The following is a 21,190-nucleotide window of genomic DNA, read 5'->3' as shown; positions in this document are numbered from 1 at the left end:
TTTTATAGGTTATTCTTCTTTTTGGAGGAATTCCATATCTCTGGAATCTTTCTGGAGTATTTTGTAGGCGTGCTGGATTTGGGCCAGAGTATGAGGTACTTTTTCTTATGTCTAAAAAATATTCCCCCCCCCCTTTGTTAACTTGTTAGTAATTAAATCATTCATTATTTATAGTTAGGACCTTGCATGAATTGACAGTGGCATGTAGAGCATTTTGCCATGAAGTAACTATTTGAATTAGCTCTGTGCCGTAGCTGTGCAGGGATGTGGAATATCACTCTAGAGGAGAATGGCAAGAATTCTTGGAGAAAGGAGCCTTTAGGAAGGGGAGCAAACTACTTCCTAGCAGAACCACGTTGGGTTTCAGGAAGCATGGAGAAGTGAGCAGTAACTCAAGAAATGATTTGGAGGCCCAGCCTTGTGGGATGGCAGTAGTCAAATGTCCTCCCACTTTCTCCTTAATTTATAACAAAAGTCATAGGACCATAGGGTCATAGACCTAATGCTATGGGCCCTCAGAGGTCATCTACTCAGACCCCAGTTGAGGAAACTGAGGGACAGAAAGGTTAAGTGATTTGCCTGAGGTCACATAGGCGGTAAGTGGCAGCACCAGGTTTTGAACTCAGATCCTTAGACTTCAAATTTCCACTGCATCATGCAGCCTTCCTGTGCCAGTCCTTAGGAAGTCCCATGCGGGACAGAGGCTGCTGTTTCTTATCAATTTTTGTCACTTTCAGAAGCTAGACTTTATTGGCTTTGGGTCAGAGGACATACTTAAACTTAGGAATCCAGGGGCAGTGAAAACAAAGAGAAGTGGTATTAGTAACATTGTTCTGCAAGCAGTTTGTAATTCTGCTTTGATTCCAGTTAAAAGAACTACAGAGGTTTGTCCATTTGGCATCTTGGGTAGCTTTTTCTGTCTACCGTAGCCATTCCTTTGCATCACTGTCTGGGTTCAGATGGGAGCACATGCCCTTTCCCTGATCCTGTCAGAATGACTATACCAGGAGAGAGGACAGTGGCAGGGGAGGGGAGGGAAGAGAAGAAACTCTTCAACAGGAATGAGTAAAATCACCATTAACTTCGTAGAAAGAAGTTACAGTGTGCATATATACTTAAGTATAGAGATAAGCATACACAAATATGAGGAGATAGCGATAATATTCATGTTTTCTGTGTAACATAGATGTCTATAATGTTATTTTATTTTTGAAAAATAAAGAAGTAATCTTGCAGAATCTTTCTTGTGGGCAAGGTTTTGTTTTTTGGGTTTTTTTTATTCTCCCTAAGTAGGTGTCTTCAAGCCACTTTCTCAGAAGGGAAAAGCAGCAATATTTTAATAAATAAAGAGGTTTTGAAATACTTGTTCCCTTGCTGATAAATCTAGGCTTTCAGTAAGGGTGGCTACTGACAATAATGTTTCACATTTCTATTTTGAGTAGTAATTGATAGAAGGAACATTTGGAGAGGACTGCCTTCTCTCTCAGCAAGGTCACAGCTACAGAAACAAAGGCTTTTCAAAGCAAGAAAGGATATTAGAAATTAGTGAGCAATAAGGTGTGCAGTTTTTGCACCTTTTTTAACAGAATCACAAGGAGTCTACATAGATGGATGGGGCTGTCCATTTGCATTACTTGATGTAAGATATCAGGGGGTATGTGTCCATCTGTCCAGGACTGACTGCTGCAATAAGATTTTAAGTAACGTGATCTCTTGAGGTTCATTGATCACTTTTTTTGAATCACTTTCTTAATCAGTCTAATTACCTTTAACCTGAGTTTCTCCTAAGCTAACTTCAGTTAAGCTAACTACTGTTGAGGCATGTGGAAATAGGCTTTATAAGTACTGTGAAGTATAAATTTTCATAAAAAAGCACCGTGAAGCATATCTATATCAATCTATATGTATATGTTATATGTATGCATGTTTGTATATATGTATATGTATGAATGTATTTCAGGGGTCAAATATGTAGCAAGAATTTATTAAGCACCTACTGTGTATATTTCAGGCACTTTATAAATATCTTATTTGATCCCCACAACAACCATGCAAGTGCTATTATAAGTACTATTATTATCCTCCTTTCACAGAGGAGACAGCTGAGGCAAATAGAAATTAAATGGTTTGCCAGGGTTACCCAACTAGTGTCTGAGGCATCTGAGGCTGGATTTTAACTCAGGTCCTTATCATTCTAGGCCTGTTGCTGTATCCACTAGAACAGCCAACTGCATGGGCTTTTTCAGATCCTACAGCACTGTGTATTTGCAGGCTGTTAGTGGAGAATGTGATGCCACAGAAGGCACCATGATATGAGATGGGGGTGTGCAGCTAGAACTAGACCCTCAATCTGTGTGTCCCTTCTTTGGTTTCAGAGAGAGAGAGAGAGAGATTTTTCTTCTTTAACGTTAGGTGTAGTCTTAACTCTCATGACTTTTTGCCTCTTGTACTTGCTTTTTCCACTCTGGCCTACTCTTTTCAGCTCCCTTTGCCAGTTTCTTTTCTTCCTCACCTTCCCCAGGAATGGCATTCCTCAGAGATCTACCCTCAGTCCTTTTCATGCACTCCTTTGGCAGTCTCATCCACTTCCTTTTGCTTTAATATGTTACCTTCCATACCATTATCTCCAGCCTGAACGAAGCCCTGTAGAAAGAGGATTCTGAAGGGCAGAGATGAGGAGAGAGGGCATTCCAGGCATCGAGGACACTATTAACCATAGTCCAAGAGAAAAGAATGGAGGCCTGAACAAGAGTTAGAGTGTTGTGGGTGAATGGAAAGAAGAGGACAGATTGCAGGAGGCATTATGGAACTAAAATCAGTTGTACTTGGCAACTGATTGGATGGTGGGGGCAGAATATTGACGGGTGATGATTCCAAGGTTTGGGCCCTGGTAACAAGTAGGACCGTACTGCCCTCAGCAGGAATAGGGAAGTTGGGAGGAAGTCACTAGCTTAGTGGAGCATGAGAGTTTGAAGTGACAGTGGCACATAGAGGAGGAAGTGCACAGCAGACAGTTTGAAATGAAAGACTGACACTCAGGGGAGCATTTAAGGCCACATAGATAGATTTGGACTTCCTCTGTGTAGACATATCATGAACACATGGGACAGGGGAGCATAAAGAGAGGAGAGAATGGGGCCAGGGTCCATTGCTTTAGTTAGACACCCTCATGTAGGATGAACTAGCAGAAGATACCAAGATGACCAGTCAAAGGAGAAGGAGAAAAGGGAAGCCCAGGGAGAAGAGGGTCAGCGCTGTTGAATATGGCAGAGAACTTAAAGGAGAATGAGGACAGAAAGGAACATACGATTTAGTACTGACCTTGATGTCATCAGTGAGCAGGAAGTCAAGTTGCAGGAGCTTGATGAGAAGCAGAATGGCTCATGAGATGGTAGAGTGAGTGGGAAGAGATGATTGTTTTCTGGGCTGTTGGCATTGAAAAGGAGGAGAAAGAGAATTTAGCTTTGAGGAGATGGGATCGAGGGAAGTCTTTCTAAGAACTGAGGAGGCTGGGACATGTTTTAGGCATCAGAGAGAGAGCCAGTCATAGGAGAGAGTACAGTTTAGCAGGGACAGGAAATGATTGTTAGGGTAAGTTCCCTATGGAGAAGGGAGGGGAAAGGCTTTAGGAAATGAGTGAAGGGAGTTAACTGGAACAAGAAAATAAAGGCTATCTTGGTTCTGAGACTTAGGGAATTGTGATGTTACTTTGTAGAAATAGTCATTGTCTTTTCCTGTTGTCCTTAGATCACTCAGTCCTTGGTGTTCCTGTTTTTGGCCACACTCTTCAGTGCCCTCACTGGCTTGCCTTGGAGTCTTTACAACACATTTGTCATAGAAGAAAAGCATGGTTTCAACCAACAGGTATTGTAGAATGCACGGACGGTGTTCATTGTCCCGTAGAGATGACCTTCCTTCTTTTCCATTGTGCCAGGGGTCTCCACTTTTACTTATACATACATCACTTCACTTACACATGTGACTTGACTTCTGTTGCCTGAATTATTGGAGAAAGTGTATTTTTCTCTGTAAAAACTTTCTGCATTAATAAGTTCAACTATTTCTCAGGTGATGAATTTCAAACCAGTTCTTTTAAGGGTGTGAGGAACAAGTGCAAAAATAAATGACCTGAGGCAGGAAAGAAGACTTGCCCTCTAGACTCAGCCCCACTTAATGAGCCTGCCCCCAGAACTGCTGGGGTGGCATTACCTCTGATGACACCTCTGATCTCAAGAAAGAAGAGCGCTCAGAGCTGATTGCTTTACCATTATTCCAGTTATTGTAGAGAAAGTAGAGAAAAGGGATTACTACCCAAGAGGTGGCTAAACAGAATCATTGCATGCTAATGCTTCATATTCTTTTCAGTACTGCAAGGATTCTGGATTTCATTGGTGGGGGATTACTTGTAGAAGATTTTAAAGAGTTGCTGTTAGCAAAAATACTCAGTATCTGGTGGTCAATATTCTGCCTAAGCTAGGCTGCCCTTCAGATGAGGGTGGTCCTTCTCTGGGCCACAATCCCCTGCAGGCTGGTAGGACCTTCCAGAGATTGTGCTTTCTTGCCATAGCCTTAGAAACTTAGGGGTATTTAACAGTACATTGAGCCATCAGAGTAGAACTTGAGTGGGAAAGGCGTCAGCAGCATTCTAAATAATAGTTGTATTCAGTTGGTTGTTTAAAGGAGCAGCTTTCTGTCATGATCTCTTTTTTTCAGACTTTAGGGTTCTTCATGAAAGATGCAATCAAGAAATTTGTTGTGACTCAGTGCATTTTGTTGCCTGTTACTTCACTTCTGCTTTATATCATTAAAATTGGAGGTGACTACTTTTTCATCTATGCCTGGCTGTTCACATTAGTTGTTTCTTTGGTGAGTAAAGTCTCTCTCTCTCTCTGCCTCTCAGCTTTAAGCGAAATAGTTGCTTTAATTTTAATTAGCATGAAAACAGTTTTATTTTGAAAGTAATCTTTAATGTGATTTCGCTAAGTTAAAATTTAAAATTTTGTTTTTTACTCTGAATTTGACAGAGATCTCCTTAGAGAGAACATTTCCATATGTGAAATCACAAATACTTACTATGTGTAACTTGCTTCAAAAAAAGTGTATATAGTAGATTATTTTTTAAAGTGTTGTTTTCTCAATTACATGTAAAAACAGTTTTTTATTTTTTATAATTTTTGAGTTCCAAATTCCCTCCTTTACCCATCCTTAAGTTGATGTAAATTATACGTGTGCAGTTTTGCAAAACCTTTCCATAGCCAAACTACTCTTAAGCAACAGGTGAATTTTGAGGTGAATGCTCATTAAGCTGCCCTGTTGACTCGGGCTTGTGTGGGGCACTTGGGTTACTGCGGCTCATCAGAGAATCGGGAAAAGTTTCTTTTGGCTTGTATGTTAGTTCTTTCCTCTCTAGCTAGGAAGGCAAGCCAGCAAAAGAGAACAATGACATGGGGGCTGAGGAAGGGGAGAGTGCCAGGGAGGGGTGGTCAGTGCTGACACGTGCTGCCAGGGGTCACCTGGAAAGAAGAGGGGTGAGAAAAGGCCACTAACAGGTCATTGATGCCTTCAGGGAAAGCTGTTGTAGTGGGGTGGTGAAGAAAAGCCTGCTCTTGCAGGACTGGGGTGTGCAGCAGTGGTGAGGCAATGTTCTCCATGCTGGAGCAAGGAGGATCACTTCAGACCTTCTTACTGGCCCTCTGTACCTAGGATCCACAGATAGGCTGAGAGGAGGACAGGAGGGTTGGGGAGGAGAGTGCAGAAGTAATCAATACATATTTATATAGTGTGTACACACACACACTCATACACACGCATAAAACCACGCAACTACACACTTTGCGACCTTATTTCTCACTAGTACTCATCTATTCTGTTTTAGTCCAACTGACCTATTTATTGTTCTCCTGATACACCATGTAGAGTTTCCTCCTGTGCGGGTCCTAACTGCTCTTCAAATCACAAGTCAGATTTATCCTCCGTGAAGCCTTGCTTCCTGCTGTGACACATCATCCTCTGTGTCATGTAATCACACATTGCAGTACAACATCTCTCCTGTTACATCATTTTTATTCAGAATCATAAAACAGTAGAGCTGTGGAAGTGATCTTAGCCATTACAATGATGGGTTTTTAGCATTTATAAAAATTAAGAAACATCAGAGGTCATCTAGTCCAGATGAGGAAGCTGAGACAGAGAGGGAGAGAGATTTGACCAGTCACACAACTGTTACATGGCAGAACTGGATTTTTAAACCTAGATTTTCTGACTCTTAGGTCTGTTGCTTTTTCCACTGTGTTATGCTCTTTTTCAACACTGAAATATATTTCTCACCTACCTCACCAGTGTCCTTAGGAATTCTATAGCCTATACTTATCTTCTCCCCCTGCTCAGTTCCTGGTATAGTGTAGTGTACATGAATATTTTGTAAATGAAAGTGAGTAGAGTAGAGAAGCATTTGTTTTCTCTGCCATCACGTCTCTTTCCATCTGTTTTCATCCTTTCCCCTATACATCTGAGAAGCACTTCTCATTCACTAGGCTTAGAAATATCTGCAGCGCCTAAGCAATAGGAAAGATGTTTCTGCATGGTGATTTTCTTGAAGGACAGACACAAGTCATTGATCATGATATTTTGCACAATAGGTGCATTGTTTAAAGTCTGGTTAAATCTGAAAACAGTGGAGGCCCTGAACTAGTCTGCATAAGGGATAACTCTTAAGAGCTGCCAAAAACTTTAATTATCAGTGCATCACTAAAAGCAGGTGATGAGTTTCCCTCAACTAACATACTGCAGTGTTCAGAGACACACCAGGGATGTGATCCCCAAAGTCCAGCTTGACCCTTGATAAGTGGACATGCAGTACATTTCAGCTTCTGCTTGGGCTCTCATTAGGAGAGCACAGTCAGGTAGGCAGGTCACATCTTGGGGCCACTGCTAGCTCTGCTGCACTCCCATCCTATACTCATGTCCTAGATGGCGGCCTGCTTTTTGGTACACGTTGTGGTCCATCTCTTGACTTCTGAACACTGCTCTTTCCCTCTCTGTCCCAGACTTACTTAACCTAGAGGCTAGCCATGTCCCTCCTCTATTGTTACTGCTCCACCCAATGGCAGCCACTATTGGAGCTTGGCTATGAACACTAAAGAACCACAAAGCCATGAAGCTTGAGTTTAAACAGATGCCAAATCTTAATTTTGGAGCAGCTTTATCATTGTCGCTTATGGCCCCTAGTAAACATAGTGGGTTCACCAGTGATGTAATTCCAGGTTGACTGGACGTGGCCAGAATTTCTATTCCCTCCAGGATGAAACATGAACTATCCTGCTTGGCATTTAAAACCACCAACAGTCTGGCTCTCACCTTTCTGGACATTTTCATTTATTTCCCCCCCCAACATCCTTCATTGTGGTAAGATTATTAGTTAGTCCACATTCATTTTTTCAGCCCTATCTCAAGGCTGCAAACTAATCTATAGCATTTCATTGTGAGTGTCATATACGAACATACTAGTTTTACATGTATCATTGTACACATTTACTTACCTAAAAAAGAGTTAGGGATGTCAGAACCCTAGAGCCCTGCACTAGCAAGTACTAACTCATTTGTTTTTGTCAAGAGAAGATGGACCCTGATGAAATACCTGGCTGTTGGGCAGAACCTGTTCGGGCTGTTTGAACTCTTAAGGAGTAATATGTCATTTATTCACTTGGGCTTCTTTGCAGTCAAAGTGCAAAGAAGGAAGCCTGGACAGGTGAAATTCACTTCACTTCATGTGGAAAGAGTAGTGGGTCAGGAGGGAGGAAACCTAGTTTAACAGCCTAACTCTTATTTATTGGCTATTAATTTCAGCAAATCTTTTTAAACCCTTGGTTCTCCAGATTCTCCATTTGTAAAGTTGGGAGGTTAGACTTGATCTCTAAGATTCCTTTTCTTTCTGATAATCTTATTATGAATCATTTTATTAAGTGCTTACTACATTTACAGAGGTAGGCACTAAAGATAAAAATTTAGCTATCAATGCATTATTCTCCAGGAGTTTACAGTCTAATTCTGAGAAGGCATATGCATATGTTACTGTGATACCACAAAGAATGTGATAAATGCAAAGGAGAGAGCCTTGATCTCCCCCTCAAGCATCATGCCTGCATTGCCAGCTGTCTGGTGAATATACCAAACGCTCCTCAAATACAGTGTGTCCAAAACAGAACCCATTTCTTCTCTATTAAAACCCACCTTCTTCGCAGCTTCCCTTTTTCTGGTTTTTAAAGGCACTGTCATCTTTTCCATTCGTAACTTTAGAGTCATCTCTTATTTTTTTCCTCTTCCTTACTCGTCCCGCCCCTCCATATCCAGTCAGTTGTCTGTTTTATGTAGTCTGCATCTCTGTAATGATCTCCTTTTCTCTGCTCAGGCAGCTATCACCCTAGTTCCAGCACTCCTCTGTAGTCTGATTCCCTCCTCCTTTTTCATCCTGATTTCCTATGCACACCTTTGCCAAGTCTGCATTTCAGTTAAACTGGAGGACTGTTTTCTAAATTTAGCATTCCATCTCTACTTGCCTTTTCATGAACTGTGCTACCCTTGTCTAGAATATAATTTCCCCTCATCTCTGCCCCTCAGAATCAGTTTCCCCTCAGGGACCAGTAGTTTTCTTGGATCATTCTATGCACCCTAGGTTTTAGTGTTCTCTCCCTCCCTTGGATTCCCTTGTCTTTTACTCATTTGTGTACTCTTCTTTTTGTTCCCCATTTCAAATTCAGGGAGTATTTCTTTTTATCCTCATAGCTAGCACACTAGGTAGCAGGTGTTTAAAATTTATTCAACTATATATTATAGCACAAAGTATAATGAAAACTTTGAGGAGGGAAAGATTCTTTCAAGTTAGGGCTGCCGAGGTCACGTCATGGAAGAGGGTATTCCTGAGATGGACCTTGAAGGAAGGGAGGGGCTTCAGCAATTGTAATGGGAGGCAAACCATTCCAGGCCTGGGATGAACTAAGCACTGTGATGGGAGAGGTTAAGGTGGTGAGAGAATGAGAGGAATGTAAGAAGGGAAGGTGGAGGAGATAAAGTCAGAAAGGCAGATTGGAGACTGTTGTGGGGGCTTACACTTTGTTCAGTAGGCAGTGGGGAGTCACTTACAGGTTTAGGGGAGAGGAGGGCCATGATCAGACTTGCCCATTAGGAAGAGTCTTCAGGTCATGTGAAAAGGGTGACCTGGAGAGATAAGGAATAGATCCATCACAGAGCTCTGGTCAGAGGGGCTTTTCTGCTGGGAACCTACCACACTTTGTAAACCTGTGTGTGTATTTCCTTCTTCCAGAGACTTCTTAGAGGTTATTTTCACTTTTACATTTCAGGTGCTTGTCACTATCTATGCTGACTACATCGCCCCTTTGTTTGATAAATTCATTCCTTTGCCTGAGGGAACCCTCAAAGAAGAAATTGAAGTAATGGCAAAGAATATTGACTTTCCTCTGACTAAAGTGTATGTTGTGGAAGGTAAGGCTTTACTGAGGGTAAGAAGCTCTTACCTTTGAACCTTGTCATTGAAGTTCAAAGATGTGAATGAAGGAAACTTCAGCATTTAATTTTAGAGTTCATCTCTAAATTTTGGAATCTTGAATTTTCTAAGAATCAGGGATACAGCAGAATCCTAATGTTATTGGGAAGTAAGAACAAGATTTCCCTTGTTGTAATGAAAAATATAAACAGAATATGATTTAACCTTCAGCTTGTAAAGATAGTAATAATTAGCTAAGTCCGAAGCACTGTATTCACTACATCCCATAAAATGGGTAGGAGAAGCTCTTTATTCACTACATCCCATAAAATGGGTAGGAGAAGCATTTTTAATCCCCACTTTACGGATGAGGAAAGTATGTTTTAAATTGGCATTGACTTGCCCAGTCACACAACTCCTAGTATTGGTATCAAGTCTTTTGTTTGACTCCAAGACCTCTTTCTACTCTATCACACTCTCTCAATTCCCCCAAAACAACAAATATCTCATTTGGTTCTCAAAATAATCCTCTAAGGTTGCGAATACAGGTATTATCCTCATTGTATAGAAGGGGAAACTGAGGTCCAGAGAAGTTGTCACTTAATAAGGATTACACAGCATATATAGCACATTTTGTGCCTGTTTTTGTCTCCCAAATGGAAAGAGTGACTTGCCTGGTGATGACTTGACTGCCTTAACTACCCTGAAACCAAAAGTCACTTGAAGAAAGAACTGAAGGCATGCACACTGTAAAAGATGCATTGGGATCTGTCAGTTCACTAGCCAGAGCAGCAGGGTGAGCACTGGACTGGCAATCAGAAGAACTGGCTTCACATTCTCATTCAGCCTTAGTAGCTGCGCAAGTGGCTTAACTTCTCTGAGCCTCAGTTTTTTCACCTAGAAAGTGAGAGAGTTGGACTCTTGACTGCAGAAGCCCCTTCTAGCTCTAAATCTATGATCCTATAATCTCTGTGGGGCAGTGACTAAGAAAACCAAGCCCCTTATATCAAAGTTGAGTGTGCAGGAGGAACCACGGCTCCCACACATCTGCTGAATACACCTCTGACCACGTCAGATCTGTTCAGTCATTCCAGTGGCTCCTTGTGACCATCATCTAATGTCCAGCACAACCTGGCCTCCTCCTACCCCTTCACACACCCTACAGTACAGCCCAATTAGCCTTTTTACTGTTCCTCCGATGTGGGATGCAATCTCTTATTGGCATGCCTTTGTACCAGCTGGCCTCCAGCCGTGGAATACATCCCAATCTTGCCATTACCTCTTAAAGTCTCAATCTTCCTCCAAAACTCAGCTCAAGTAGTTGCTGCTTGAAGCCTTTCCTGATCCTCCAGCTGCTATGATCAGGTGTTGTGTTCCTCTTCCCCTCCCCCAAATTATCTTGCATCTACTTTGTGTATACATATGTGTGTGTGTGTGTGTGTGTGATCTCCCCTTACTAGCTTGTGTGTATGTATATAGGTATGCACACACACAAACACACATGCACACCCTCACCCTCTCACCCTCAATTGCTCTCAAGGGCTGTATTTTGCTTATCAAGATCACATCCAAACCGTAGTACTTTGCAGTTGTTCATTCAAAGGGTAAACCAAGTCACACTATGTTCTTCCTTGTGCTGCCATGCTGAAGGAGCACGGTCTTCACATGCATAATGAGCATCATAGTGCTTGCTTTCTCTATGGGGGGCACAGGGCTGGAGGGAGGAAGAACATTTGGAGCTCACAAGAGCATTTTTAAAAATAATCGCTTAAAAAAAGAATGTAGTCTAATGATTCTGAGAAGAGTGGGGAAGCCTACTCACTTCAGTACTTATTGTTCACTGAATATCTGTTGAATGTCTACTGTGCGTTCATCGTTGTGAGAGAAACAAAAACATAGGACATAGTTTCAATCTTCAAGAGGTTTACAGTATAATTGAGAAGAAACTAGCATGAAAACATGAGTAAATATTGGGCGAAGTGAAGCAATCACAAAACACTACAAGAAGAATGTAGTTATGTATTAAATTATAGGAGGGCTGTAGGAATTCAGAGAAGGGTGGGCTGTCACACCTGGGGAATCTGGACAGAAAACTTCATAGAGCAGGAAAGCCTTGTCTTGAAGGTTGGGCAGGATTGAATGAAAAAGAGATTTCATCAAAGAAAACAACGCAAGTGAAGTCATGGATGTAGGATAGAGGGTGGTGCTTCCTGTGATCCATCCATCCTTGCTAGCTGTCATCCTAGTTCTTGTTTCTCTTTTGTGACTAAACCCTTTGAGAAGGTTTCTTTTCCTCACAACTCTGTAGTCTGGATTCCAATTAAATCTACTGCTCTACAAAGTTACCAGTGATCTCTTAATTTCTTATCTATTGACCTCTTTTCAATTCTCATCCTTCTTGACCTTCATGAAGTTTCTGACACTGTCAATCACTCTCATCTCTTGAGGATTTCATGGCAGTCCTCTCTATTTCTTATTCTAGCTGTCCAATAGCTTCTTTTCTCTTTTGATGGTTCTTCACCCAGATCATTTCTGTTAACTGTGGATGTCTCTCACCTCTTTGTCCTGGGCACTTTTCTCTCTCTAAACTATTTTGCTTAGTGATCTCATCCACTCTCATAGATTCTGGTAGCTTCTCTAGATGATCCTCAGATTTATTTGCGTAGCTCACACCTTTCTGTTGAACTCCAGTATCACATTTCTTTTTCCTCCTGTGTTTTAGACATCTGGAACTGTATCTCTCATAGACGTCTTAAGTTCAACATATCTAAAACTGAAGTCATTATCTTTTCTCCCAAATTCTCCCCTCTTCCTAAATTACCTATTATTGTTGAGTTCCCTAGTCCCTCCATCTTGTGACGTAGGTGTCATCTTTGACTCCTTATTCGCTTAGCTCCCACATGTAGTTGGTTGCCGAGTTAGATCATTTGTAGCATCTCTTGAATGTACCCTCTCTGACATTGCCGTCACCCTGGTGCAGGTCCTCATCACCTCATGGCTAGACTATTGCAACAGTTGCTAGTGCAGGCCTGCACAACCTGCGACCTGCCAAAGGATTTCAGGAGGCCTGTGAATGATACAGAAGATGTAAAACAAGCCTGTACAACATGCCGCCTTCGGGCCATAGATTGTGCAGGTTTGTGCTAGAGGGTTTGCCTGCTGCAGGCTTTTCCTACTTCATTCAGCCATCAAAGTGATCTTCCTAACTCTCAGTTCTGATCTTGTCATCTTCCTACTCAGTCAGTGCTAGTGGCTTCATATTTCCTCCAGGATCAAATAGAAAATCCTCTGTTTGGCTTATAAATCTGACCCATCTCCCTTTCCAGCCTTCTTATACCTTACTGCCCTCCACATACTTCATGATCGAGTGACACTGACCTCCTAGCTGTTCCTCACATGAGATCCTCTATTGAAGTTTTCACTGGCTTTCCCCTCTACCTAGAATTCCTTCCTTCCTCTCCACCTCTTTGTTTCCTTCAAGTCTTGGCTAAAGTTTTACCTTCTGCCACAAGCCTTTCTGAATCCTTCTTAATGCTAGTGTCTTCCGTCTGCTTATTGTCTCCAGTTATCCTGTCTATAACTTGTTTGTACAGAGTTGTTTGTGTATTGTTCTCTCATGTCATACCATGAGCTCCTAGGGGGAAGGGATTGTCTTTTACCTTTCTTTGTATCCCCAGCACAGTGCCTGCCTGGCATGTAGTATTTGCTTAGTTAATGCTGATTGACTGACAGGGTAAATGTGAGAAATAACTCATTCAGGCTCAGGACGGGTGAAGATAAAATAAAAGTTTATTAACGCGACTACAGTGGTGAGTGCCCCATAGAAGTGCCCCATAGAAGAGACACACTCTCCAGAAACAAATGTAGGCCTTAAAAACCTATGCCCAACCACAAAGTCTCTCCCCTGTTTCCCCGTTGACTGGGTAATACAGGGTGTACAACTTTCTGGTACACTTACCACCCTGACATGTTTCTCCCTCCCACTACATATATTGTATGACCATTAAAATGAAACTTTAACCCTCCCAGAGAAGTTAATATTCATAAACTTATTATGCATGAGTTTTCCAAGCAAGATTTAACTTTTACTCTGTTTAGCTGACTTCTAACATCAAAAAAGTAAAAACCAGTTGGATTCTTGCTTTGCCTGTTATCTTCTGCGTGAGATACAACTTCATTATGTCTCCCATTCTGCTGATTGTTGTTCTGAATTTATGGAAACAAATTTCTCCATTATATCTTGCTATTTTCCCTCTTTTTCTGCTAATTTTTCCACAATCCGTTTATTTTCCTGCATTTTCTGCAGATCAAAAGACTTTCTGATATATATGGGTCCCCTGGATTTCATAAGTCATATATTACATAATTTCTGTGGAAACAAAAGTTTTAATCACTCCTCACAGTAAATACCTTGAAAATAGTAAGAACTTTAAGGTTTGTTGAATCGAATTGTCCTGTTTTTCAGGATAATTTCATCCATTCTTTCACATAGTAAAAAAGTAAAAGTTTCCAGAAAGTAGCCTAGGGAGGCCCTGGTAGGGTAATGGCATACTTGGCCATAATAGAATATATCCTGTGATACAATATTGTAGTCTGTGCCTACATTAGGACTTTAAAAAGTCCATGATTTCATCATTATGGGTACTCTTCCACCAATATGGATCACAGCCCCATAATCAGTGGTTTCTTGACACGTGGCCTAGAGAAGTCAGCATCTGGTAGTCAGTTTCTGGTGGTGAACTTTGTGGCTGTGATTTAGATGCATCCCTAGACAAAGAGAGACAAGTCCACCACCAAGTTTTGCCAGACTGAAAGTCTGCGTACCCCTGGCCTGTTGTCTGGAAACCCAGAATATCAATAAAGCCTATCCTTTTTTTGCTGTGGGGAACTCTGGGAGAGGAAATTCCCTCTACAAATGCAGGTTCTTAGAGCGTTGCCTGGGGAACTGAGGAGTTGAGTGGCTAGCTTGGGTCGTGCTAGTGTGTGTGTTCGCGGTGAGACCTGCAGTCTTCCTGACCAGGCTAGCCCAGCGCCTCCACATGAGGACATGGTTTGGGGATTCATGGAACAGCTCCTCCCATGTGTGTGATACTTTATGATCCTCACGGCAGCCTGGAGGGCAGCTCTTCTGCCTCTTTGCTCCTCTTTTTCCCTCCAACTTCCACCCCTTCTGAGATTTGTTCGACTTCAGATTGTTACAGAACATTTATCTGCTCTTACCTGCCTGTGTCTTTTTCAGATTTGTGTTTGTCAGAGAGTTTCCTGTGTATCCACATTGATTGTTTTTGTCTGACTTCACTTTTTTATATTAATATCCCTTGTTCATCTTGCTTGGCGCTATTACTCGGAACATTTGTCTATAAACATTTGAGTTGGTGAGTTTGGTGTCTGTCATTTCTTACATTTTCTTCTGTGAATTTGGGAGCATTTGTATTGTGTTTCTTACATAGTAGTAAGAATTCCAACTTCCAACTTGGTAGCTGTGTATAGGTAATGGTTTTTTTTTTTTAATTTTCTTTTTTTTAGTTTAAAATCTATTTGATTAGATTTGTAGTATTCTAGGAAAATATATTTTTATGAACCTTTGCTAGGTATATCCTGGGCCAAGAATCCATAATGCCTGTATTTTAAAATTCTCTTCTGTGTCTCTCTTTATCATATTGTGCTTTACAGTTTTAAAGCACGTATCTCACATTATCTCATTTGATTGTCTTTGAAGCATCCAGCTGAAGACCAGAGCTAGGTGTGCTATAGAGGCCCCTGTGCTGTGCATTGTCTGCTGCCTCTGGGGAAGAAAAGAGCGAGAGAGACTAGGAGAGTTCTGTAAGCTAATACATATGAGGAAATCACATGGGATTTGCATTTCACAGTTAGGATTAGAAAATCAGATCTGCTCAGTGATACAATCACCAGGAAGGGAACCTGTAAACAGTTTGGTTTTTTCCCAAAGGAAATAGAGCTTGTAGTCCAGAGGCCGTGCTGCCCTGAGTGTCAGGTCCTCACTTGCCACTTCCTTGCAGTGTGACCGACCAGGAGCCGGTGGTGCAATTTCTCAGCATTTCTGTTTCTTCATTTGTAAAAATGGGCATACTAATGCTTGTGTTAGTTTTCTTGTGATGTTTTTGGTTTTCACAGGATCAAATGAGATAAAGTTCATAAAAGTACCTGACAGTCATAAAGGTAACCTAGTAGTAATGGAGCCTTTGATGAAATTGGTCTGTTTTTTTGATGTCCCTATCTGAATTGCCTAGTACTTACTGTGTCTGTGTGTGTCTGTCTGTCTGTCTGTCTGTGTGTCAGTGTGTGTGTGTCTGTGTGTGCTGATATGAATGCTGCCCGTATCTGAATTGTCTAGTGCTTACTGGGGATGTGGGTATGGGTGTGTGGGTGTGTACATGTGTACACAAATGAGGGAGGGCTGTGCAGGGTCACCAACGTCACTCACTTCTCCTGAGCCATCTGGGTCCAGTGGCCTGCTGTTCGTCAGGACAACTGGAGATGGCTCACGATGCAGTGGGAGACTCTGGTCCTTTCAGTGTAAGGTCATATCACATTATCACTCTTGAGTGAGATACACCCATTCAATGAATAGGCTTCTTTAAGTAGTTACTCAAGAGATCACCCCTTTAATTTAAAAAAAAAAAAGTCAGACTGGGAGGGGAAGACTATTAGGGTTCCTGGGTAAAGGAGAAACAGTTACTATTTAGTAATTACATTCCATCTCTGCTAGGTGAATGGAGACGACTTGTCAAGTCAATGAGCTCAAGTGAATTGGGTTTAAGGCTTCATCTTTGAGCAAGAAACCTAGCCAGTAAACCCAAAGGAAAAAAGGCAACTTTGACATTTTCTTGTTGCTTTACAAAATATGAGCCAATTCATGAGCCAATCTTTTGTTTTTTCTTTTTAGTTATTGGTTCCAGCATATTTATGTATCTGTTGGCAAGGGGCGCTTCAGAGCCATAGGCTTACCTGAAGTCAGCAATATTGTTTTGCTAAATAGTTGTAGAGTTTAACTTAAGAAAGTAGTTAGTGTATAATTTTATATTTTATGATTTCCCTGCCTTCCGGTGTCAGGTCATAGATTTAATTATAGAGAAGAATATCTCAATTTATGTTCACCTACTTAGATCTTCATTACCTTTTGTATCTCCCTACTTGCACAGATGTTCTAGACTCTTCCCTACCTATATCAGTCTTACTTCCCTTCATGCATTAAGTAGCCCTCTGGCCTCAACCTCTTACATGAATCTATAGTATTAACTGGAATGTTTAAGGAGGAGAAATGCTGTTACTGGTTCTCAGAAAATAATTAGGCTAGAACCACATAAGTAGGCAGCTAGAGGGCACAGAGGATAGAACTCCAGGCGTGGTGTCAAAAAGACCTGTGTTTAGATCAGGTCTCAAATACTAGTTGTATGAGATCCTGGGCAAGTCATCTGTGTCTGCCTTAGTTTCCATATCTGTAAAATGAGAATAGCAAACACCCTCGTTGCATGGTTGTTGTGAGGAACAAATGAGATGATAGATGTAAAGTGCTTTGCGGACCTTAAAGTACAGCTATATAGAAGCACCAGTTAATAGCAGCTGGGCTGCCTATGTTGATTGCCATTTACATAACAACTTAGCATGGAGTGTTCCTTGGAATCAACCCAGTGACCCATACCTTCTTCATCTATAGCAGAAATGTAAAATCTAATGTTCAAAATGATGACCTTGAGTCATTGATTAAGGGTTAAATTATGTTGTATGTATATTCTTTTTTTCTAGGATCAAAAATTGTTACAAATTTTCACAAAAATTGTCTAAATCTAGAAAATATTTCTAGTAACTTCTATGTAGCTCTGCTTGAAACATCTAAATATTAAGCAGTACAAGTCAAAGAATATTAAGTGCTTTAATATTCTCTGGTGATAGGACTTTTTTAAAGTCTTAGCATGGTACAGTGCTAAAGAGTGCTGTTCCTAGAGGTGACCAGCCTGGGCTGTTGTGCCCTCTCCCATCTTGCCCTGGCCTGCCCCATCTTGTCCCATCCTGAGCTGGCCTGACTTGTCTCATCCTGGCTCCAATGCTTAACCTGTCATGGGGCCTCACTGGGCTTCAGTTGCCCTCTAGAAAACAGAGAGGACACATCTACTGCCTCTGTTGGAATGCTTAAGGGTCATGCTTTGTAACCTAAAGGCAACCATATGTCTCCTAAGTTATCACTTTTAAAGATCATTATTCTATCAGAGTGGGTTCCCTCCACTTAACGCAGAACACAGCTTCTCCACTATTCTTTGTGATTTGCTGTGGCCAGAGTATTGACCACCTGGTGACTGATGGTCCAGGGCTGAGCCTCTTTGCTTCTCTCCTGTCACTGGGCCTGTCTGCCAGGCCTCTTAGCTTGACCCAGCTTCCTGGAGCTCATGGCTCTCTAATACACTGATTTCTGCACTGAAGATGTTTTGGTGTCCAAGACAATAAAGTAATGCCAAAGGTGTGGCATGTTGACAGTAATTTTAGGTCGTTGACTGAATCCTCTTAGGCAGAGGACTAACATGATAGAAAGATTTTTTTTGTCCATTCTTCTCTTAATGACACTGAGTAGAACCGGGCAGTTTCAGGCCCCAAAAGTTTAGTTTCTCTCTCCCTTGAACTCTCCCAACAGGATCAAAGCGCTCCTCCCACAGCAATGCTTACTTCTATGGCTTCTTCAAGAACAAGCGGATAGTTTTGTTTGACACGTTGCTGGAAGAGTACTCAATGTTGAATAAAGAGCCACCAGAAGAGTGTTCCTCAGAATCTCCCAAGAGTGAAGATGGGGAAAGCCCAGAAACAAAGACCAAAGTGAGAGTGAGTTTGACTTAACTCTTATCCTCTGTTTCAGTATCTGCAACTGCTGTTGGCAGCCTCAGGTATGCAGCCCCTGTTTAGAGAACATGGAATATCCTAAGACCCGTCCACTGCTTATCTAATTGCCTCATCCCTCTCGTTCTGGGGTTAGAGGCTGCTGGGACATGGGGGCTTTGCTTGCCACAGGGAACAAGATCTATTTGTGACACAGCCACAGCCCCTTACTAGCAAGTTAGGCTTCAAATAGAGGTCCTATGTTTTGGAGTGATGCCTTTGTCTTTGACAAAGATGCACCTCATTTTCTGGGATAAGGGAATTCTGGAAAACCCCAAGAAGATGAGATAAGTAATTGAAACTCTGTCAGCACACCAGGTCTGGAAAGGGCAGTAGAAATGGTACATTTAGCCTAATCCTCAAGCCCATAGTAGCTGGACTGCCATCATTAGCATGTAGAGGCAGTATTAACTGGAATGTTTAAGGAGGAGAAATGCTGTTACTGGTTCTCAGAAAATAATTAGGCTAGAACCACGTAAGACACCTGGTGGAGCGTTGGATAGAGTGCCAGGCCTGGAGTCAGGAAGACGTGAATTCAGATCTGCCCTCAGACACTAACTAGCCAAGTAACCTATATCTGTTCACTCAGCCTCAGTTTCCTCAGCTTCAAATGGTGATAATAAGAGGGATGTTGTGAGAGGCGAATGACATAGTGTTTGTAAAACTCTTAGTGCAGTGCCTAGCCCAGGGCAGGCTCTACATTAATGCTTATTTTCTTCCCTTCCCCCTACTATGGCCCAGGCACTATTTTAGCACTAGGAACACAAATACAAGCCTCTCAGGCCTGCATTGTTTGGGGGTCCAGAGGCCCAGCTGACTTTTCTCCTCAGTGTACTGAGAAGCAGGGTGTTGTGTTTTTATGGCAGAGCTTGGCACCTTGTCTATGTTGGGGGGGGCGGGGGGACAGTGTTCCAGGAAGGGCTAAGTCCAAGATAAGACCATTGGAAAGCAGGCTGGCCAGTGCCTGAGTCTCCAGTGTGTGTTTGGGTGGAAGGCAGAGTCCCAGATTAACTCTGTGTTAGCAGTGAGTTGAGACCAGGCTGCTCAGCAGTGCTCAGGGTGCTCATGGAGGGATGACGTACTTTACAGAGTCACTGCCTTTCTTTGCCTTTTCCTCCCCTGGCCCCACATGTCCTGGGAGAGAATCAAATTTTTTTTCTACATACTTTTTTTTCCTGCTATTGTCATCAAGGCAAACAAAGGGTGAAATTAAAGTTTCATCTAAAATATTGTCAGGGTAAGACCTAAGGACAGGTTTGTAAACAGTCATAAGATCATAGGATTTAGGGTGGGAAGAGGCCTCAGAGATCATGTAGTTTGAACTTGTCCTATTATATAGGGGGCGTCTTTCTCTCCACGCTGGCGAAAAGACTTGTCCAAGGCCGTGTGTGATAATTAATGGAGCTCAGATCCAGATTTAGGTCCTCTGGCTGGTTACAGGGCTCTTTATGTTACATCTTGCAGTTGCAGTCCTCTGCACCTACCCATCTGCCTCAATCTTCATTCTCCCTGCTGTAAAGAGGTACATTCCCATGAAAAGGTACAGAAAATGCTGGGTCCTCTTTTCCCACAATTTTGTGGTCTTTAGACCTTTCTCTAAAATGTTAAAGAAAAACTAAATACCTAATTGGTTTTTTTTATTATTTGTTTTCAGTTTTCTACAATAACTTCCATGAGTCTTAGATTTTCTCCCTCTCCTTCCCTGAGACGGCATGTAATCTTATTAAGCACATTTTCACATTAGTCATGTTGCATGGAGAAATTAAAATGAATAAGAAAAAGACAAACCAAAACAGCACAAGAGAAAATAGCCTGCTTAATTCTGTGTTCTGGTTCCATAGTTCTTTCTCTGGATGTGGATGGCATTTTTCCTCAAGAGTCCTTTGGGAATGTGTCAGGCCCTTGCGTTGTGGAAATTAACTTTAAATTTTATCCTGAGGTTAGCAAGCATCAAGTAAAATTAAGCTTTTCCATAGAGATATAACACAAAAGGAGGATTATAGGTGAAATGGCAGGCCTCAGCTATGTACAGTTTGCTTTCCTTTTTAGGTGTGTCATAATATCAGCCTCTTGCTTTCAAAGCTGTCTGGCTGGTCTGTCTTTTCTGTGCTTCTGGGTTTGTTTTTTTTCTCGTCATTTAGGAATTTTACATTCACACTTTTGTGATTTATCTGTTTTTTGCACATGTGTACGCACACACGTATGCACGTACGCAGAACCTTCCCTTAGTATCTTTAACTCTGAAGCAAGGACTTGTTAAGAGGGGGAAATATTAGTTGCTCTAGATTCTGTTTGGCTTAGCTCAGTGCCTGGACAACATAGTAGGTGCTACGTAAATGCTTCTTCTCTTCCCTTTCCCTTTATTTATTGCTGTCAACTTTACCACTGCACTGTGCTGCTGCCTATCGCAGAACATCTTTTCTGTCTTTTTAGAGTACAATAGAGACCAGGATCACAATAATTTCTGGCTTCTTTCAGCTACTCCCCTGCGTTAATCTTTGGGGGCTGGCTCAGCTAGACAGCTTCTGGAGAGCTGTTCTCTGATCACTTCTTTTACCTATGTTTTGGGGCCCAGACCCCCCTTTCTGCGTGCTGAGTGTCCATAGTCCTGTCTGTTCTACTGCTTGACCTGGTTGTTAAGTAAAGGAGATTGTTTCCAGTAGCCTCCCCCTCTCCCCAACTCCTTTTGGGGACCTCTTCTCTTTTTTTTTTTTTTAATTTAACTTTTAACATTCATTTTCACAAAATTTTGGGTTACAAATTTTCTCCCCTTTTATCCCCCCCCCTCCAAACAGCAAGCTTCTA

At 41.8% G+C, this 21,190-nt stretch overlaps 1 protein-coding gene across 3 annotated transcripts in view; it reads left to right on the top strand.

The window, feature by feature from the left end:
* Nucleotides 1-21,190, top strand: part of ZMPSTE24 (zinc metallopeptidase STE24) — a 55,547-nt gene that overhangs the window by 19,535 nt on the left and 14,822 nt on the right. For all 3 annotated transcript variants that reach the window (XM_072609930.1, XM_072609931.1, XM_072609932.1), the window contains 5 exons: nucleotides 9-95; nucleotides 3,748-3,864; nucleotides 4,714-4,866; nucleotides 9,357-9,498; nucleotides 18,147-18,331. In XM_072609930.1, coding sequence (XP_072466031.1) covers nucleotides 9-95; nucleotides 3,748-3,864; nucleotides 4,714-4,866; nucleotides 9,357-9,498; nucleotides 18,147-18,331 — 684 coding nt within the window. The remainder of the gene's footprint in view (nucleotides 1-8; nucleotides 96-3,747; nucleotides 3,865-4,713; nucleotides 4,867-9,356; nucleotides 9,499-18,146; nucleotides 18,332-21,190) is intronic.

The sequence above is a fragment of the Notamacropus eugenii genome, chromosome 5 (genome assembly GCF_028372415.1).
Source record: "Notamacropus eugenii isolate mMacEug1 chromosome 5, mMacEug1.pri_v2, whole genome shotgun sequence".
In the NCBI taxonomy this organism is placed as follows: Eukaryota; Metazoa; Chordata; class Mammalia; order Diprotodontia; family Macropodidae; genus Notamacropus; species Notamacropus eugenii.
Note: the sequence above shows the minus strand (reverse complement) of the source record. Positions and strands in the feature narration are given on the sequence as shown.